General features: G+C 36.8%; 1 protein-coding gene across 15 annotated transcripts in view; it reads right to left on the bottom strand.

Annotated features, from left to right (window-relative positions):
• The window catches only part of MAGI2 (membrane associated guanylate kinase, WW and PDZ domain containing 2), a 1433352-nt gene that overhangs the window by 986584 nt on the left and 428416 nt on the right, over positions 1-18352 (bottom strand). For all 15 annotated transcript variants that reach the window (XM_037736560.1, XM_037736552.1, XM_037736554.1 and 12 more), the window contains exon 2: positions 3484-3600. In XM_037736560.1, the coding sequence (XP_037592488.1) occupies positions 3484-3600 (117 nt within the window). The remainder of the gene's footprint in view (positions 1-3483; positions 3601-18352) is intronic.

Genomic DNA, 18352 nt, shown 5'->3' with positions numbered 1-18352 from the left:
GCGTGCCTGTAATCCCAGCTACTCAGGAGGCTGAGGCAGGAGAATTGCCTGAACCCAGGAGGTGGAGATTGCGGTGAGCCGAGATCGCGCCATTGCACTCCAGCCTGGGTAACATGAGTGAAACTCCGTCTCAAAAAAAACAAAAAACAAAAAACAAAAACAAAAACAAACAAACAAAAAAAGTGGGTAAGTGACATGAACAGACATTTCTCAAAAGAAGACATGCAAATGGCCAAAAGGTATATGAAAAAATGTTCAACATCCCTAAATAACAAGGAAGTGCAAATCGAAACCACAGTGAGCTATCATCTTACTCCAGTTAGAATGTCTATTAATAAAAAGACGAAAAATAGCAAATGCTGGTGAGGATGCAGGGAAAAGGACACTCTTACACACTGTTGGTAGGAATGTAAATTAGTGCAGTCACTAGGGAAAACAGATGAAGATTTCTCAAAAAACTAAAATAGAACTACCATATGGTCCAATAATCCCACTCCTGGGTATTGTTCCAAAGGAATAAATACAGGATATCAGCATATCAAAGAGATACCTACACTCACATGCTCATTTCAGCACTATTTACAACAGCAGAGATAAGTACTCAACTGGTATCCATCAGGGGACCAACGGATACATACAATGTGGTATATATACACAATGGAATACTATTCAGTCATAAAAAGAATAAAATCCTGTCATTTGCAGCAATATGGACAGAAGTGGAGATCATTATGTTAAAGGAAACAAGCCAGGACCAGAAAGACAAAAATAACATGTTCTTACTCATATGTTGAAGCTAAAAATGTTGATTCCATGGAGACAGAAGAATGATCGATAATAGATGATTGGGAGAATGAAGGATGGGGAATGAGGAGAGGTAGGTTAATGGGTACCAATATACAGTTAGATAAAAGATATACATTCTATTGTTTGACAGCAGAGTAGAGTGACTATAGTTGACAACAATGATTGTATATTTCAAAGAAGCTAGACGAAATAACTAGAACTGTTCCCAACACGTAGAAATGATAAATATTCAAAGTGATGGATACCTCAAATACCTTGACTCAATCATTACATATTCTATGCATGTAACAAAATAAATATGTGCCCCATAAATATGTAAATTATGTATCAATTAGAAATTCAAAAAAGATACATGAAGAAAAATTTTTTATGAAGATATACTGAGTAGGGCCAGTTGCAGTGGCTCATGCCTGTAATCCCAGCACTTTGGGAGGTCAAGACAGGTGGATCATCTAAGGTCAGGAGTTTAAGGCCAGCCTGACCAGCATGGAGAAACCCCGTCTCTACTAAAAATACAAAATTAGCCAGCCGTGGTGGCACATGCCTGTAATCCCAGCTACTCGGGAGGCTGAGGAAGGACAATTGCTTGAATATGGCAGTGATTACTATGAGCCAAGATCTTGCCATTGCACTGCAGCCGGGGCAACAAGAGCAAAACTTCATCACACACACACACACACAAAGATACGCTGAGTTAAGATGGTGGATTGCTCAGGTCAATTAATCAGTATAAAGACATTTTTATATTATAAGTTACAATCTCTGTATTTTTTGTTCACTTTTTTGCCAAGTTAAATACATCATTAGTCAATGATGTTAGTGGAATTGGCTATTAGGAGGGATGGCTGAAAATTCAAAGAATAATTGTTTCATCATGATGTTCAGATTCACTGAGTTTTTAATCATCTCTTTTATAGGCGCTATCCAAGGATTTCTAATTAAATTTATGACCTTGTACTGAAATTACATCTTGAAGCTCTTTATGTTTACTCGTATAAGTCTAGCTATTTTTTATATTTACTTTTCCTTCATAGTCTTCTTTGGTACTATAAAAGGAAATGCTATATTTAAGAAGTTAATTAACTAATGCAAAATTTACTCCTATTATCTTCATATTTAATTAAGACTTTCTTATTTATGTCATTGTCTTAGAAAGGACTACATGTATTCTTGAATGTCGGCTTCTTATCTATTTCCCTCAGCTTTTAAGCATAATAAACTGCCTGGATTCTTTATTCAGTATTTCAGATCTCCTTTCTTTCATGCCACAAAAGATAAATTCACACTGCTGCACTGACAACATCACAGCTTTGAAATGTGTCCACCCGTTACCTTATAAATAGTTCAGTCACTTACTTTAATCCATCTTCCTCTGTCCATCACTCTAAATGTCAAACTTACAAGTTTAAGAATGCACTTTTCTCAACTTCCAGGTTTAAAGCAAGAGTCCAAAAGCCTATTCACTTAACTAACACACAATGACAGAGGTATCATTTTGACTGACAAAATGCCAATCATCAAATATTCTCATTTAGGAATATTTGATAATGGCATCCAGGCATTGCCATTTTGATGAATATTCAATGCTAACAATGGCAAAAGTCCACCTCTCCTAAAAGATGTGTAAGTCAAAAGGGCTGAGTGATAACCTGTCCATCTTCACAACTCTGTGTGTTTTCAGTGTTTCCATATAGTTATCCAGTATCTAATTAGTTACATAGTTCTGGTGGTTCAACCCTAGATAATAAATTTGTTTTTGTTTTGGTTATTTCTTTCACTTATACTAGCCAAGTTTTTCATTATTTAATATTATCCTTTCAGGACCCATAGCTTTGTGTTTATTCAGAGAAGAACTAAAAGAAAAGAAACTCATAACATCCACAGCTCAGAATTTCTAGAGAGAGTGGAAAGTCTCTGAAGTGCATAGAATCTACCTTGAAGAAAATGGATTTTTTTATATCAATCCAGGATCCAGAGCCTAAGTTTAAAAGTCTTTGATTTGTCCTAAAGTTAATAGGGGACTCTCAAGTGAGCTGAAACAGGCACTAAGAAGTTGCTTTGTGAATTTTATCATTTTACCAATTCCTCTGTTTTGGAAGGATACTCAGAAATGATTGTTTGTAGATATCTGTAGATTACATATAAGAAATTTACCCCAACATGCTTTCTAAGCATCATTGCTTTCTAAGACTTGCAGAACACTTAGCTTTACTTTCCAATATGCACTTTTCTTTTTGCTTGTGAGATTCCCATGTTGCAAACCAGAGATGAGGTTGGGAGTTACAGTGTAGATTCTATTCACAGAATAGCTGTTTCAACTAATAAACCAAATTTGCATTCTCCTATCTCCCTATGTAGGGTTCTACCTCCATCGTAATTCATTTGGAATCACCAACAGTCTGGACTAGAATCAATATTTCTCAATCCTAACTTCAGAAGCGTAAGTTAGATTTTATAGTGAAAATCACAAGTCTTTTCTGACTACAACCTCATCATAAACCAGACTAGTTCAGTTATAAGCATTTGCACTTAAAATTGGCACATCTCAAATAAGCTTTCTGTTCCAAAAGTCCACCATAAAAAATAAGTGCAATTTCACTTGCCTTTAATCAACGAATATAGAGCTAAACATCTACCTCTTAACATAAAAATATTAATACTGCCCATTGTACTCACATGGCACCGTGCGGAGGTAGAGGTTGTCACGAATGATTTGCTGAAGCTCGTGGTCCACAGAACCCTTTTGAAATCGTAAGTTGAGGTAGTGACGAAGGTCTTTATCAACAATTCCTCCTAAAATAAAAAATTTTTATTAGTAACGAATGTTGGAAAATATGTTAAGCATGTAATATGATTCTGTCGTCCATATACTCAGGAACCCATTCAAAAGATGCATTATTTCAAAGTGTTCTTTTGATCTTCTGAAACATTTACTGCCGTAATAATAATAGAGATAACATTTACTGAGATAATAATTGCCTGCCAAGTTCAATGCTTTGCATGTATTCCTTAATTTATCCTTCATTTGGAATGTAGCCTATATCATGATAAAAGATATGTTACTCCTGACTCATACTGAAATATTATAGTATATCTCATTGCATGGGAAAAAAGACCATTTACTCATTTATTCGTTGCTTCCCATTCCATCCTACCCCGGCTCCTGGAAACCACCTTTCTGTCTATACATTTGACTACTCTAGGTACCTCATATAAATAGAATCTATAATACTTGCCCATTTGTGACTGGCTTATTAGCTTAATGTCTTAAAAGTTTAAAAAGATTTTTAAGTTAATTAAAGTTGCTCTAGATTTTGTTAAGCAGGATGGTATAAAAAGTTAAATCAGAAAAACCTACAGAAATATTAATGATTTTACTCCCTTTACACAATACATAAGAGTAATTTCTCTGTTTTGTATTATATGTACAAATGTTTTTTAACAAGGGACAAGGTTTGAAAGAATGCAGCCTTTTTTTTTCCTTTTTCCAGTACAAACAATTTTGAGTCTGTTTGCCCTTATAATCTAATAAAAAAATAAAACAGGCTATAGTTAAAAAACCAATAATGTAGGTCCATCAAATACTAACTCGATATTTAAAGATACCTGTGTTAACATACAGATTTATCTTAAAACCTTTCCTATCTCCATATTGGAAAAAGTTAATTATAAATCAAAATACTAGTAAAAATATAAGTAACAATTCCTGAAATTCTTATTATTTCAATCAAACATACTAGGACGATTGAGCCACGACAAACAAATAGAGGAAATAGGAAATCTATAAGAATTATAAAAATTATGTTCTCTTCAAATCCTTTTGAATCTCAGAATTAGAATTCACAAATCTATTGGCACTACTAACATCACACAAACTTGCACTATGTAGGTGTGCACATGTGCAAAACAAACACCTTTTATACAGACAGTAGCTAATACACTTATATAGTGTAACATTTCTGACGTTTTCAAAATCCATCATTTCAGTGCCTCCTAATCTGCAGGTATAGTCTCAATAAGATGCCATTTTTAACTGCAAGACGGCATTTTTAACTGAATTAATTCTCAAAATTCTTACCTTCAAGATGTTCTTTCTTTCATATTTGAACAAATGCTCTCTTAATCTATTTTTCCATCTAATATAATATGATAGGGGAAATCAAATGACATACAAAGAAAACATTTTTTTGTTGGGTGTACATAAATATTACATCCAGAATGACTGACAATATAATTTGCCAAATTCAAAACCATTTTCTCAGCCAAAGAAGCAGAGCAGTCAGAAATAAAAGTCATTTGAAACTGCCATTACACGCAATTCCAACAATTACCTATTATTTACATCTCCAAATGTACCATGCTTCCATGTGTCTTGGACTTGCTGTCTCCACAGTGAAGTAGTTAACAGTCTAAAAATCCTAAAATTCTCTTCTTCTTTTTTTTTTTTTTTTTTCAGACAGAAATACTTGCTTACCCTTGCCAATTTATCATACCTACTGAGTAAGCATCACACCTGTGACTGTTCACAACTGTCATTCTGCCAGATTCTAAGGCTACAGGTCCTTTGGCAACTGCACCTCCTCTTCCTTCTCCTTTTCTTTCAATCTAATATGTGGGACATACCAAGTGATGAGATGCTTTCTGGCAGCCTAAGAAAACCCCAACTATAGAACAACAGATGTAGTCTTCATTGAGGTAAGCCAGAATCACTCACCTAATGTAACATGGATAAGTTCACATTTTGTAGTTCAGGATGATTCTTATCCCTAAAAATATATTACCAGTTTAAACCTTTTTTTTTCTTTACTACAAATATACTGAATTACATTTCTTGAAAGTTTATCTACCTGAGAAAACAACAAAAACGTCGATGTATTCATTTCAATGACTGTATCTTTTTTTCCATGGAAGGACCTGTAGAAGCGTTTAAGAATCAATATAAAATTTCCTTCACTAATTAAAATGAGTTGTCATAAATTATAACAAAATTCCACAAACAATACCCTTTGTTTTGGAAGGATTCCTCTTGCCTCCTATTTCTCAAATGCTTTATCATCCTTTACCATTTATCATAGCATCTTTCAAGTCAGGCAATTTTATTAATCCAGTATTCTTATTGCAAACTCTGCTAGTTGCCTACCCAATATTTTTTCTGTTATTCTTTTCTTTTAAAAGAGCTCTGATTTAGTTTTGAGCAGAAACATGCTGGGCCTCAGGACATGGATCACAGTGGTCTGAAAAGTCATTCAATCACTCCCCACTTTCCTAACTGCCCTTGAAGCTTCTACCGGTAGATTCTGGCCATTGACACCTAGTACAGAAAGAAATGGACATGATACCTGAGATGTAGCAGCCATAGTCTGACCATAAAGTGAAGTGATAGGCACAAGGAAAAATTCAACATGCTCAGGATACTGGAGTAGAGGTTAGAAACAGGCTACATCCCATGTGGCTTTACTAAGCAGCTGAAAATAACGTCAGTAACTACATAGCTTAAGATTTCTTGTTATATGAGAAGAAATAAATACTCATTTAAGTAACTATTATGGTTGAGTATTCTTTTAAAACTAATATAGTTGAACCACTGTACATAATCTTAAAACATACACATATATATATATACACAAATATATAAATGTTATATACATATGTATATATACACATATATTTTGTGTGTATGTATATATACACATACATACATGTGTATAATACATGTGTGTATATGCACAGTATATGTGTATTATGATATATAACACATTTTTGCATATGTACAGTATGTGTATATATACATGTGTTATAAGTGTTATATGCATATATAATGTATGTATATGTATATATGTATATATATACACATGTGTGTGTATATATATATGTGTATATATATATATATATATATATATACACACACACACACATACATAGATATAAAGGCATATTTATCCTTAATTAGAAATTTCAATTAGAGAGGAATTAAACAACAGACATTGGGCAATGATGTCCCGAAAATTAGAATCTGATTCTCAAGATGATCTGATTTCAGGTTTATAAGTTAGCATTTTAAGGCAAGCTAAAACATAGGGTTCCGAATAGTGTATAATAAATGTTATCTATTGTCAAAATAAATAAGTAATTTGCTATCTTATTTACCATAGTTATATTTTTTTTATTTCACTTTTAGTGTTTGTAGAGTTTCTGTTCTATCATTTGTTACTTATTCCTAGATTTGGTAGCTCATAGGATGCACACATCAATCATTTTGTTGAGCAGAGCCCTGTCAACATTAATGTCTCATATCATGCTTTAGCCATTTGTACTTTTCCTTCAAAAAATTCAGTGGCTCTTACTTGCTATTATATTTGAATAACTATTGGCTTATTTAGTTATGTGAAAAGGCTTTCATTTTCTTTATTTAAAAAAAATAAGACTGTAGACAAGTATTAAATGCCTTCTCAAATCACACTTTTAGTAAATGAGAGAGCTGGAAAGGATTTGAAGCCTACAATTCCAAAAACATGTACCTAATTTCCATGCTCTACAGTCTGAAGACCAAACTTCTTGGTACAAAGCAGTCAAGTCCTTTCTCAACAGGACCCCAATCAAGCTTTTGAACTTAACATCAAAATATAACTTAAGAAAAACCTTTTAAAATAGAGCTCAGCTCAAACTCTTCCTATTGCAAACGAGGAAAGTGAAGCTCACACAAAAATTATGGTACTGGGTGGGAAGTGAGGGAAGCAATGAGGAGCAACACCTATGCTCTATTTCAGGAGCAAACGCCAAGTGCCAACATTCCAAACCGGTGTGTGCATTTCTAAGGTTTCCATCGCTTTCAGAAATGCCCTCAGTAGACATCGACTGCTTTGTCCTTTCTGTGACTTGAATTCCTAGACTGAGGAAACAAAGGAATAAGATGCTGCTTGGATTAGATGGACAGAATCTCCTTGGCATATTTCTTAAGGCAATTTGTTAGCTCCAGCTGTGTAGCAAAAGGCACTCTTTCAAAATTTGAGGGAGAAACATACTAGGGTCTATAATGTTTGGACCAAGGGTCTGGTTGCTAGCAGTCCCTTCTAGCAAAGTAGAGTCATCCCCCACCTCACTAAAACATGACCATCAGCTCAACCTTCCCCTCCTCTTGAGTCAACTGCCTCTGGAATGAACATGTACCTTATCAATTTTATCAGTGTAAACTGGAGAAAGCAGTTCACAAATTGGGATAGTAAGGGGTTAAGTACAGAGGGGAAAGGTGGGGATGATGACCAGGGTTTGGCACATTTTGATGTCATCTAGTCATCTTGTGCTTCAGTCAAAGCAAGCTACATTAATGTTCTAATCATCTTATTTATTTTTGTTTTTCAAGCATACTCCATAAAATACTGCGGTGAATATTCAATTTAGTTTGTTTGTACTTGAAGTTTTACATTCAACTTTGCTCTTTATCTTGTATCACCTTCTTTTGAAATTTTAGGTACAATTTCATAAGCATCTTTTAAAAAATTTATTTATTTATTTATTGAGTGGTTATATCATTCTGTACATGTGGTAGGTCTTTATGCTAAGCTACTCTGCCCTTGCAATCAAAATGTCTCTTTCAGGACATTTTGGCTATAGAAGCATAGTGCCTAAAGAATGCGAATGCAATTGCTTTCATCTTGAAAGTGGCACTCTGAAGATATTAGCCATAATTTCTCCCTCTTGGACAAGCAGAATTATCCTGTTTTTATCTTTTTCTGGCCAGCTTCTCCAACTTTCCCTTTGTTGTTTGTGATTAATAAAACTTTATGGATAAGAATGCCTTCCCTTTGCTACTATCTATGGAATTTCTATCCATCCTTCAGCTTAAAATCACTCTCTAGTTGGTCTTCCTGTGATCTTTGAGCCAGAACTCTTCTGCCTACTCCGAGCTTCCGTATCTTGCTCATCTCTCTTTAGTACTTTGCACATTATTACAGGCCAAATCGTAATTTGTGGACCTGTTTTATATTTTTTATTATGTTGTAAGCTCCCCAGGAGAGAGTATTTCCTATTCATTTTACATCTTCTCCCCTCATATCTTCTCCCACCTCTAAAGCAATGTCTTTTAAACATGCAAGGGCATGAAATGTATACTAAATAAATAAATCACAAATGTTCTAGTAGATAGAACACTAGGTTTTCAATCAGGAAACTGAGTTTCAGTTACCATTCCAACACTTATTCTTTGAATAGTCTTGCACAAATCATTTCTGGATCTCATTTTTCTCATCTATAAAAGGTAGGTGGCTTATTCTTTTAAAGCTGCTGTAACAAAATACCATAGATTGGTGGTTTCAACAACTAATATTTATTTCTCACATTTCTGGAAGCAGAAAGTCCAAGATTAAACCAATGGATCTGGTGGCTGGTTAGGGCACTCTTCTTGGTTTGCAAATGGCCATCTTCTCAAATCCACATATAGCCAAGAAAAAAATAATTTATCTCCTATTTCTTTTTATAAGGGCACCAATCCCATTCATGAGAGTTCTATCCTCATAATCTACCTCCCAAATGCCTCCCCCCACCTTCTAATAGAATCACTATGGGGGTTAAGATATGAACATGTGAGTTTTGGGACAAACATTCAGTCCATAACAATGGGTGTAGGCCCAAATAATATCTTCTCTAGATGTAAACTTTATGATTCTCTGTAAAATATTTACTAAGTGCATATTATAGTTTGGGATTTCTCTTGCTAATCAGACAACCAAATTATTTTATTATTTACATATAGTTTATAAATTAGCTATAGTCCATAAGAAATAAAACCATGAATAATCACCTTTTGATATTGTTTTCTAGTTACACAATTGTCCAGGAATCTTACATCATTAGTAGACAGCTGACTTCAGATCTTGTCTCCATTAAATAAGTAGGAAAGTAGCTAAGCAAAGCAGTGCGTGAGGAATTAGAAGAAAAGTAAATCTATCCATATGCTTTAGAATATTTTCATAAGTAACTGCAAATGTATCTTATGTTAATTTATTGGATGGTGGATAAGTTGAGGAATAGACAGGAAAGTATTATAGGGATATGTCGTTAAGTTCCTTTTTCAAAAATAGTTTCTGTTTGGCTCACCTCAAAAATGAAGAAATAAATCACAGGAAGGTTGATTGATTCTGCTAAGAGCCACAGACACAAAACAGGTGACAGACATTTCTAATCTAGTCTGCCAGAACAGGCTCCATTCCCTTTTTAGGTAGAAAATTGTGTCTTTGATTTCTGATGATCTAGAGGCCCATCTCATTTTCAAGTGATCAGAGTACTACGCAAAATCACTGGGTGAATATGATCTAGACTAGACAGTCTATAAATTATGAGCCAGTGAAATTCCTCTTCCCCTAATAATTCCCAATGTGTCTATTTTAAATAGGAGTACGCATACCAGACCCATAAAACTCATTGAAGATGCTCTGGTTTGTTAGTTTTCCATAGCTGAAAATTTTTACTTATATGACAATTTGTATACCTTCAATATTTTATCATAATATTAGAATAGTCAATCTTTTAAATCATGTTTTAATATCTGTGCTGTTTCATCAAAATCTTAGTGGTATGGCATATTTTGTCTAAGAAATGCAATAATAAGAAAGACAACAAAATATACTCAACATTTGCAGATCATTACAAGATTCAAAACTAGAGAGAATAATTGCTATTTCAGAGAAAATGACAGAGATAAATGTTGATAGTTTATAATATTCAACAGCTTTATTGAAAATATATATTTTTTTATTATTTCCTTTCCCCTGCTATTGTACAGATGGGATATTATCATTGAGTTTCATTTTCATCGTTAGTCTTGGTCTCAAACTAAACATTAGAGTTGTTTCTATAGTTATGATATTTCCTCCCACTGAGAAGAGAAAATGAGTTCTCAGTATATGTCAGGCTTCATAGTAGGTACCTGAAATTTTATTATCTGAAAATATGAAATATGATCCCAGATTTGAAAACAATCTCAAGTGTATCAAAATTTTTAATAAGATATCAACATGGCTAATTCAGCCCAATAATAGGGTAGATGCAATCAGTTTCTTTGCTTACCTAACTCTTACAAATTAGATGTTCTTTATACAAATCAGGAAGTCAGAACAAATTCAGCATAATAAAAGGAAAAACATATATGAGAAAAAAGGGACATAATAATCTAATTAAATCTGACCATTTTTTAAAAACAGAGATATATCACTCTAAATTTAAAAGGGAAAAGCAATTTATTAGGATAGTAACAAATGAATTGAAAATTATTGAAGGTTAATAAACCTCGTAAGTATAAGGCTTCTACATAAAAGATTTACTAAAATTATTAAAATGAAGAAAAAGTCACTATTGTCCAAAATATCTAGATAATTTAGCAGGCAAAAATTTTCCTCTTAGAGCCTCGGTTTGTTGCCTCTTTAACTTTATCCCAAAGTTTCAGTATAAAGATTTTTAAATGTAATGATAAAAATACCACAATTGTTTTTGTTCTTGGCAAGTCCAATTTAAGAATGCATCCACATTAATAAAAAAGCAAAAGAAAATGCTCATACTTTGTTATGTTTGAAATATCTTCATTCATAAAACTGAAAGTGAACTTGTAAATGTTATTTAAACAATGAATATTTAGGTTTATTCCATTTTATATTAGCCAGCTCTATCCCCCAGTCAACTGAAAAACATTTCACATTATTTTGTGTTCTGAGAACTATAAAGCCAGGTCAGGCCAGGCATATGGTGGCTCATGCTTGTAATCCCAGAACTTTGGGAGGCTGAGGCAGGAGGATTACTTGAGGACACGAGTTCTGGACCAGCCTGGGCAACATTGTAAGACCCCATCTCTTCAAAAGTGAAAAAAAATGTTTTTAAATTCTTTAAAGCCAGGTTAGTCCTCTATTTTTTGTTTCTAACCTGCCACAACTTAAAAACTCTCCAATGATCTGGTATAACACATGGTTCACTCCAAATGGCTTTATCCTAAAATGTATCATGGCATAGACCACTTTGCCCAAACCAACAAAAAAGAAACTCCAGCTTTATTATCGATTGAGTTTTACAAAGACAACACAAAGAAATTCCCTCGCAAATCTCATTCCAAACAACAGACTAATATATCCTCCATAGTCTGTGTCGTGATGGATTAGTACTAATGAAGTTGTAACAATTATAGGCTCATGATTTGAACTGCTACAACACTGACTTCAAATGAGGAATGTGTCCCAAAGGTTCGTTCTGGGATGCAGAATGGTTTTTACTGTAGAAAAATGTTGTGTGTTATAATTACATCCTTGGCCCACCTGTATTTTCATTCATTAGGCACCTGAAGTACACTATTGATGGTATGTTGGAAACACATTTTTGTTATACTGGTATAGCATCCCCGTGAGAGATGGGGACCTTGGGAAGACCAGCACACTCCTAGCAGATCTTCAGAGGGAAGATCCATTGAAAATGGAGAAGGAAGACACAGATGCTGGGCCAAAGGGGCAGGAAGCAGGGAACCCTACACAGGGCTATTATGCACTGGAAGTTATTGCTACCTCCCAATGACTCCTGGGGAAGGGGTGGGTTGAGCAGGCAAGGAGCAACCCATTCTCCACAGGGGCCCCTGGAATCCTGCCATCAGGAGACTACATGACCTCCACAGACAATTGAGCTGGCAGCAAGAGCTGCTTAGAGACGTAGTATGGGCAGAACTCCAGCCAGTGTGGAACCCAGAGGGTTTGGTGTGGGAGCATCTGGAGTGGAGCACTATTAGGGGCAGCCATCCCCAGGGCTGCCTTGCACCCATAGGAGACTTTAGGCCTAAGGAAACTGTTGAACCTGAACAGTGAAGGGTGGTCTTGCTCATGACTCTGGGCCAGTCCGACCTGAGCACTTTTGGTCTGCTGGCCTCTCCTGTGGCCTCAGCTAGGCCTGCCTGCATTGAAGCCTATGAAGCCCAGGTTGTGATTGAGCATGCATCATAGCTCCCTCCCTGGCACACTATACTTGACCAGTAGAGAGCTCCAGTAGAGTGCTCCAATAGAGCGTACCTGCAGACATGCAGCTGCCCACCCATGTCCTTCTCCTACCACAGTCTCCCCTGAGTTGCTTTGCTGGCATGCACTGGTCCATAACCACCCACTATTTGCTTTGCTGGTGCATATAAGCTTGGATAGACCTTGCCTTCCCTTCCCTGCCAGATACACATGTACCCTGCCATGACACAGCTGCCAGTGTAAGTGAATCCCAACCCTCCAACACCACCCCCCAACAGTGCTGCCATTGGTGTTGGAGCATTGGCTAGCATGGAAACTGGAGACTGTCAGCCCCACATCCACCTGCACCACACCCCTATACCAGTATTGTCACTGGTATGAAACCACACAAGTAGACCAAATGATCTGCCCCCAACCCCAGCAGCAGCTGCCACCTATATTAATGCGTGAACACAGGGCACACACCGCCCCATGCCTCCAGTGCCACATCCCCATGCTAACATCGTGGCCCATTCAAATTCATGCACGGACACTGGCAAGGCCCCTTGCATCTCCACACAGTGCTGCCATGCCCACACTGCTGCTGCAAGTGTGCCACAAAGCACCTGTGCCCATCAGCACTCAGCCATAGCTGATGAGCGTGCAACCCACAGCACTGCCGCTGCTGCTGGCAAATCCAAATGAAGACCAATCCTGCTTTCACTGCCCTATGAAGAGCTGAGGCTGGTACCACCCATCAGAGTGTTCTAACCAGCTATCTGGAAACAATTAAGGCCTCTCCAGTGAGTCAGGTTCCTAACCTCCAGGGTTGACAGAATAAAGCCAGGGTCCACACCAGCCCCCTAGAGTTAAAGCACACAGTTCAGGATTACGAGCTGAGCCTTGGCCCTCTAAAATCCTTTAAAACTAAACCAGTCAACTGAACCCAGCTTATAACATAATCAACCCCCCAAGGACATCAAATAGGCTGGAAGGAAAAAAAAATCCACAGGTCATCAACTTCAAAGACTGAAGCAACATCAGCCCAGAAAGATGAGAAAGAACCAGTACAAGAACCCTGGCAACTCAAGCCACAGTGGCTTCTTACCTCCAAATGATCATACTAGTTCCCCAGCAACAGTTCCTACCTGGGATGAGATGGCTGAAATGATAGAAATAGAATTCAGAATATAGTTAGGAATGAAGATTACTGCCATACAGAAGAAAGCCAAAACCCAAATCAAGGAATCCAAGGTTTACAATAAAATGATACAGGAGCTGATAGACAAAATGGCCATTATAAGAACTGATCTAATAGAGCTGAAAAACATGCTAGAGGAATTTAATAATGCAACCACAAGTATTAACAACAAAATTGACCAAGCTGAGGAAAAAAATTCACAGCTTGAAGACTGGCTCTCCAAAATAACTCTAAGAAAAATTTTAAAAAACCAAGAGAAGAATAAATAAAACATCTGAGAAAGATGGGATTCTGGAAAGAGACCCAGTCTACGACTCATTGTCATGCCTGAGAGACAGGGAAAGAAACCAAGCAACTTAGAAAACATATTTCAGAATATCATCCATAAAAATTTCCCCAACCTTGCTAGAGAGGTCAACATTCAAATTCAGAAAATTTAGAGAACCCCTGCAAAATGCTACACAAGATTCTCCAAGGTCATAATGAAGAAATGTTTAAGGCAGCTAGAAAGACGGGTTGGCTCCCCTACAAAGGGAACCCCATCAGGCTAACAATAGTCCTGTCAACAGAAACCCTACAAACAGAAGAGATTGGGGGCTTGTATTCAGCATTCTTAAAGAAAAGAATTTTCAACCAAGAATTTTATATATGGCCAAACTAAGCTTTCTAAGCAAAGGAGAAATAAAATTCTTTTCAGACAAGCCAATGCTAAGGGAATTCTTTACTACCAGGCCTGCCTTACAAGAGATCCTGAAGGGAGTGGTAGATACGGAAAGGTCAGATTGTTACCAACCACTACAAAAACACCTTTAAGTATATAGACCAGTGACACTATAAAGCAACCACACAAGCAAGTCTGCATAATAACAAGCTAATAACATGATGACAGGATCAAATCCACACATAGCAGTATTAACCTTGAATGTAAATAGGCTAAATGTCCCAATTAAAAGGCACAGAGTGGCAAGTTGAATAAAGTAGCAAAATCCAACAGTAGGCTGTCATCAAAAGACCCATCTCACATGCAGTGACAGCCATAGGCTCAAAGTAAAGGGATGGAGAACAATCTACAAAGCAAACAGAAAACAGAAAAGAGCAGAGGTTGCTATTCTAATTTTAGACAAAACAGACTTTAAATTAACAAACATTAAAAAAAGACAAAGAAGAGCATTACATAAAGGTAAAGGGCTTCATTCAACAAGATGACTTAATTATCCTAAATATATACACACACAGTACAGGAGCAGCCAGATATATAAAGCAAGTTATTAGAGACCTACAAAGAGACATAGATAACCACATAATAATAATAGATGACTTTATCACTCAACTGAAAGTATTCGATAGATCACTGAGGCAGAAAACCAACAAAGATATTCAGGAACTTAACCAAAAACTTGAAGAAATGGACCTAAGAGACATCTACAGAACTCTCCACCCCAAACAACAGTGTACATTCTTTTCCTCTGCACATGACATATACTTAACCCAAAATTATACAGACCACACTTCTGGACCATGTTATGGTTTGGTTCTGTGTTCCCACTGAAATCTCAGCTTAAGTTGTAACAGTCCCCACATGTCAAGGGTGGGACTGGGTGGAGGTAACTGAATCATGGGGGCAATTTTCCCCCTGTTGTTCTTGTGATACTGAGTGAATTCTTATGAAATCTAATGGTTTTATAAGGGGTTTCCTCATTTGTTCAGCACTCATTTTCTATCCTGCCTCCCTGCGAAACGGTGCCTTCCACCAAGATTGTAAGTTTCCTGAAGTCTCCCCAGCCATGTGGTACTGTGAGTCAACTAAACCTCTTTTGTTTATCAACTACACAGTCTTGGATATTTCTTTTTCATTTATTTATTTATTTATTTATTTGAGATGGAGTCTTGCTCTGTCACCCAGGCTGGAGTACAGTGGCATGATCTCAGCTTACTGCAGCCTCCGCCTCCTGGGTTCAAACAATTCTCCTGCCTCAGCCTCCCAAGTAGCTGGGATTACAGGCATGCAATACTATACCTGGCTAATTTTTATATTTTTAGTAGAAATGGGGTTTTGCCATGTTGGCCATGCTGGTCTTGAACTTCTGACCACAGGTGATCCACCTGCCTTGGCTCCCAAAGTTCTGGGATTACAGGCGTGAGCCACTGTGCCTGACCTAGTCTTGGGTATGTCTTCATAGCAGCATGAGAACAGACTAATACAGTAAAATTGATACTAGGAGTTGGGTGCTGCTGTAAAGATAACCAAAAATGTGGAAGCAACTTTGGAATTGGGTAACAGGCAGAGGTTGGAACAGTTTGGAGAGCTCCGAGGAAAACAGAAAGAGGTGGGCATGTTTGTAACTCCCTAGAGATTTGTAATGGCTTTGACCAAAATGCTGACAGTGATATGGATAATAAAGTTCAGGCTGAGGTAGTCTCAGCTGGAGATGAGGAACTTGTTGGGAACAGGAATGAAGGTGACTCTTCATATGCTCTAGCAAAGATATCGGAGGCATTTTGTCCCTGCCTTAGAGATCTTTGAAACTTTGAATTTGAGAGAGATGATTTAGGGTATGTGGTGGAAGAAATTTCTAAGCAGAAGCATTCAATATGTGACTTAGGTGCTCTTAAAAGCATTCAGTTTTATGTATTTAAAAAAATATGCTTTGGAATTGGAATTTATGTTTAAAATGGAAGCAGAGCATAAAAGTTCAGAAAATTTGCAGCCAAAGTGATAGAAATAAAAACCCCATTTTCTAAGGAGAAATTCAAGACTGCTGAAGAAGTTTGCATAAGAAATGAAGAGCCAAATGTTAATTGCCAAGACAAAGGGAAAAATGGCTCCAGGGCCTGTCAGAGGTCTTCACTGCAGTCCCTTCCCTCACAGACTCAGAGGTCTAGGAGGAAAAATGATTTCATTGACTGGTTCCAGGACCTTGCTGCTTTGTGCAGTCTTGGGACATGGTGCCCTATATGCCAGCTGCTTCAGCTCCAGCTGTGGATGAAAGAAGCAAAGGTGGAGCTTGACCCATTGCTATAGAGGGTGCATGCCCCAAGCTTTGTCAGGTTTCATGTGGTGTTGGGACTGCAGGTGTACAGAAGTCAAGAACTGAGTTTGGGGAACTTCCACCTAGATTTCAGAGGATGTATCGAAACACCTGGATGTCCATACCTGAAGTCTATCAATGAAAATTTCCTAAAAATTCACTTTTAGACATCTGAGGCTACATCGCCTCTATTAAGAAAGACTGAGCCAGATATGAAAAAAGTAGATAATACACAATTAATCAAATACATTCTCCATTGCCCCCTGTTCCCTGATTACACGCAAAGTTGTCCATAATCTTCAAAGCTATTAAAGGATATTTGGAGGATGCAGTCTTAAACAATTTTGGCTCATCCCTTCAATTACTTGCAAGGAAAGCCTACTGAAAATATGTCTTTGATGTAACTTTCACTTTTACCGAAATATTATTATTTGTACTTAAGAACAATAACTTTTTATAAAAAAAAGTCACGTGGAAGCAATAGTGTGGACACACAACTCATGGATTGGGGGAAAATATTTATAAGCCATATATCTTATAAGGGATTAATATGCCAAATATATAAGAAATTCAAACAACTCAATAACAAGAAAACAAATAACCCAATTAGCAAATGGACAAGAGGCCAGGAGTTGTGGCTGACACCTGTAATCCAAGCACTTTGGGAGGCTGAGGCGAACAGATTGCCTGAAATCAGGAGTTCAAAAGTAGCCTGGCCAACATGGCAAAAGCCTGTCTCTATTAAAAATACAAAAAATTAGCCTGGCTCAGTGGCGCATGCCTGTAGTCCCAGCTTTTCCTGGGCTGAGGCATTAAAATTGCTTGAGCCCTGGGAGACAGAGGTTGCAGTAAGCCAAGATCACGTCACTGCACTCCAGCCTGGGAGACAGAGCAAGACTGCCTCCGAAAAAAAAAAAAAAAAAAAAAAAAAAAAAAAAGAAAAAAAAATAGAGAGGAGAACTGAATAGACATTTCTCAAAATAAGACATACAAATGGCCAAAAGACGTGTTTAAAAAAAAGCTCAACTCACTAATCATTAGAGAAATGCAAATTAAAACCACAATGAGATATCACTTCACATCTGTCAGGATGGCTATTAGCAAAAAGAAGAAAGGATAAGCGTTGGTGGGGATGTGGCGAAAAGAGAATCTTTGTTGGCAGAAATGTAAATTAGCACAGCTGTTATGGAAAACTATACGGAGTTTCTTAAAAAATAGAATTGCCATATGATCTAGCAATCTCACATCTAGGTAGTACTCAAAGATTTGAAATGAGGTTGTCAAAGAGCCATCAATACTCCCTCTGTTCATTGAACCACCATTCACAATAGCCAATTCGTGGAATCAACCTAAGTGTT

This window comes from Cebus imitator, unplaced genomic scaffold (genome assembly GCF_001604975.1).
Source record: "Cebus imitator isolate Cc_AM_T3 unplaced genomic scaffold, Cebus_imitator-1.0 Scaffold26, whole genome shotgun sequence".
Lineage (NCBI taxonomy): Eukaryota > Metazoa > Chordata > Mammalia > Primates > Cebidae > Cebus > Cebus imitator.
This window is presented reverse-complemented; position numbering and strand designations above follow the sequence as displayed.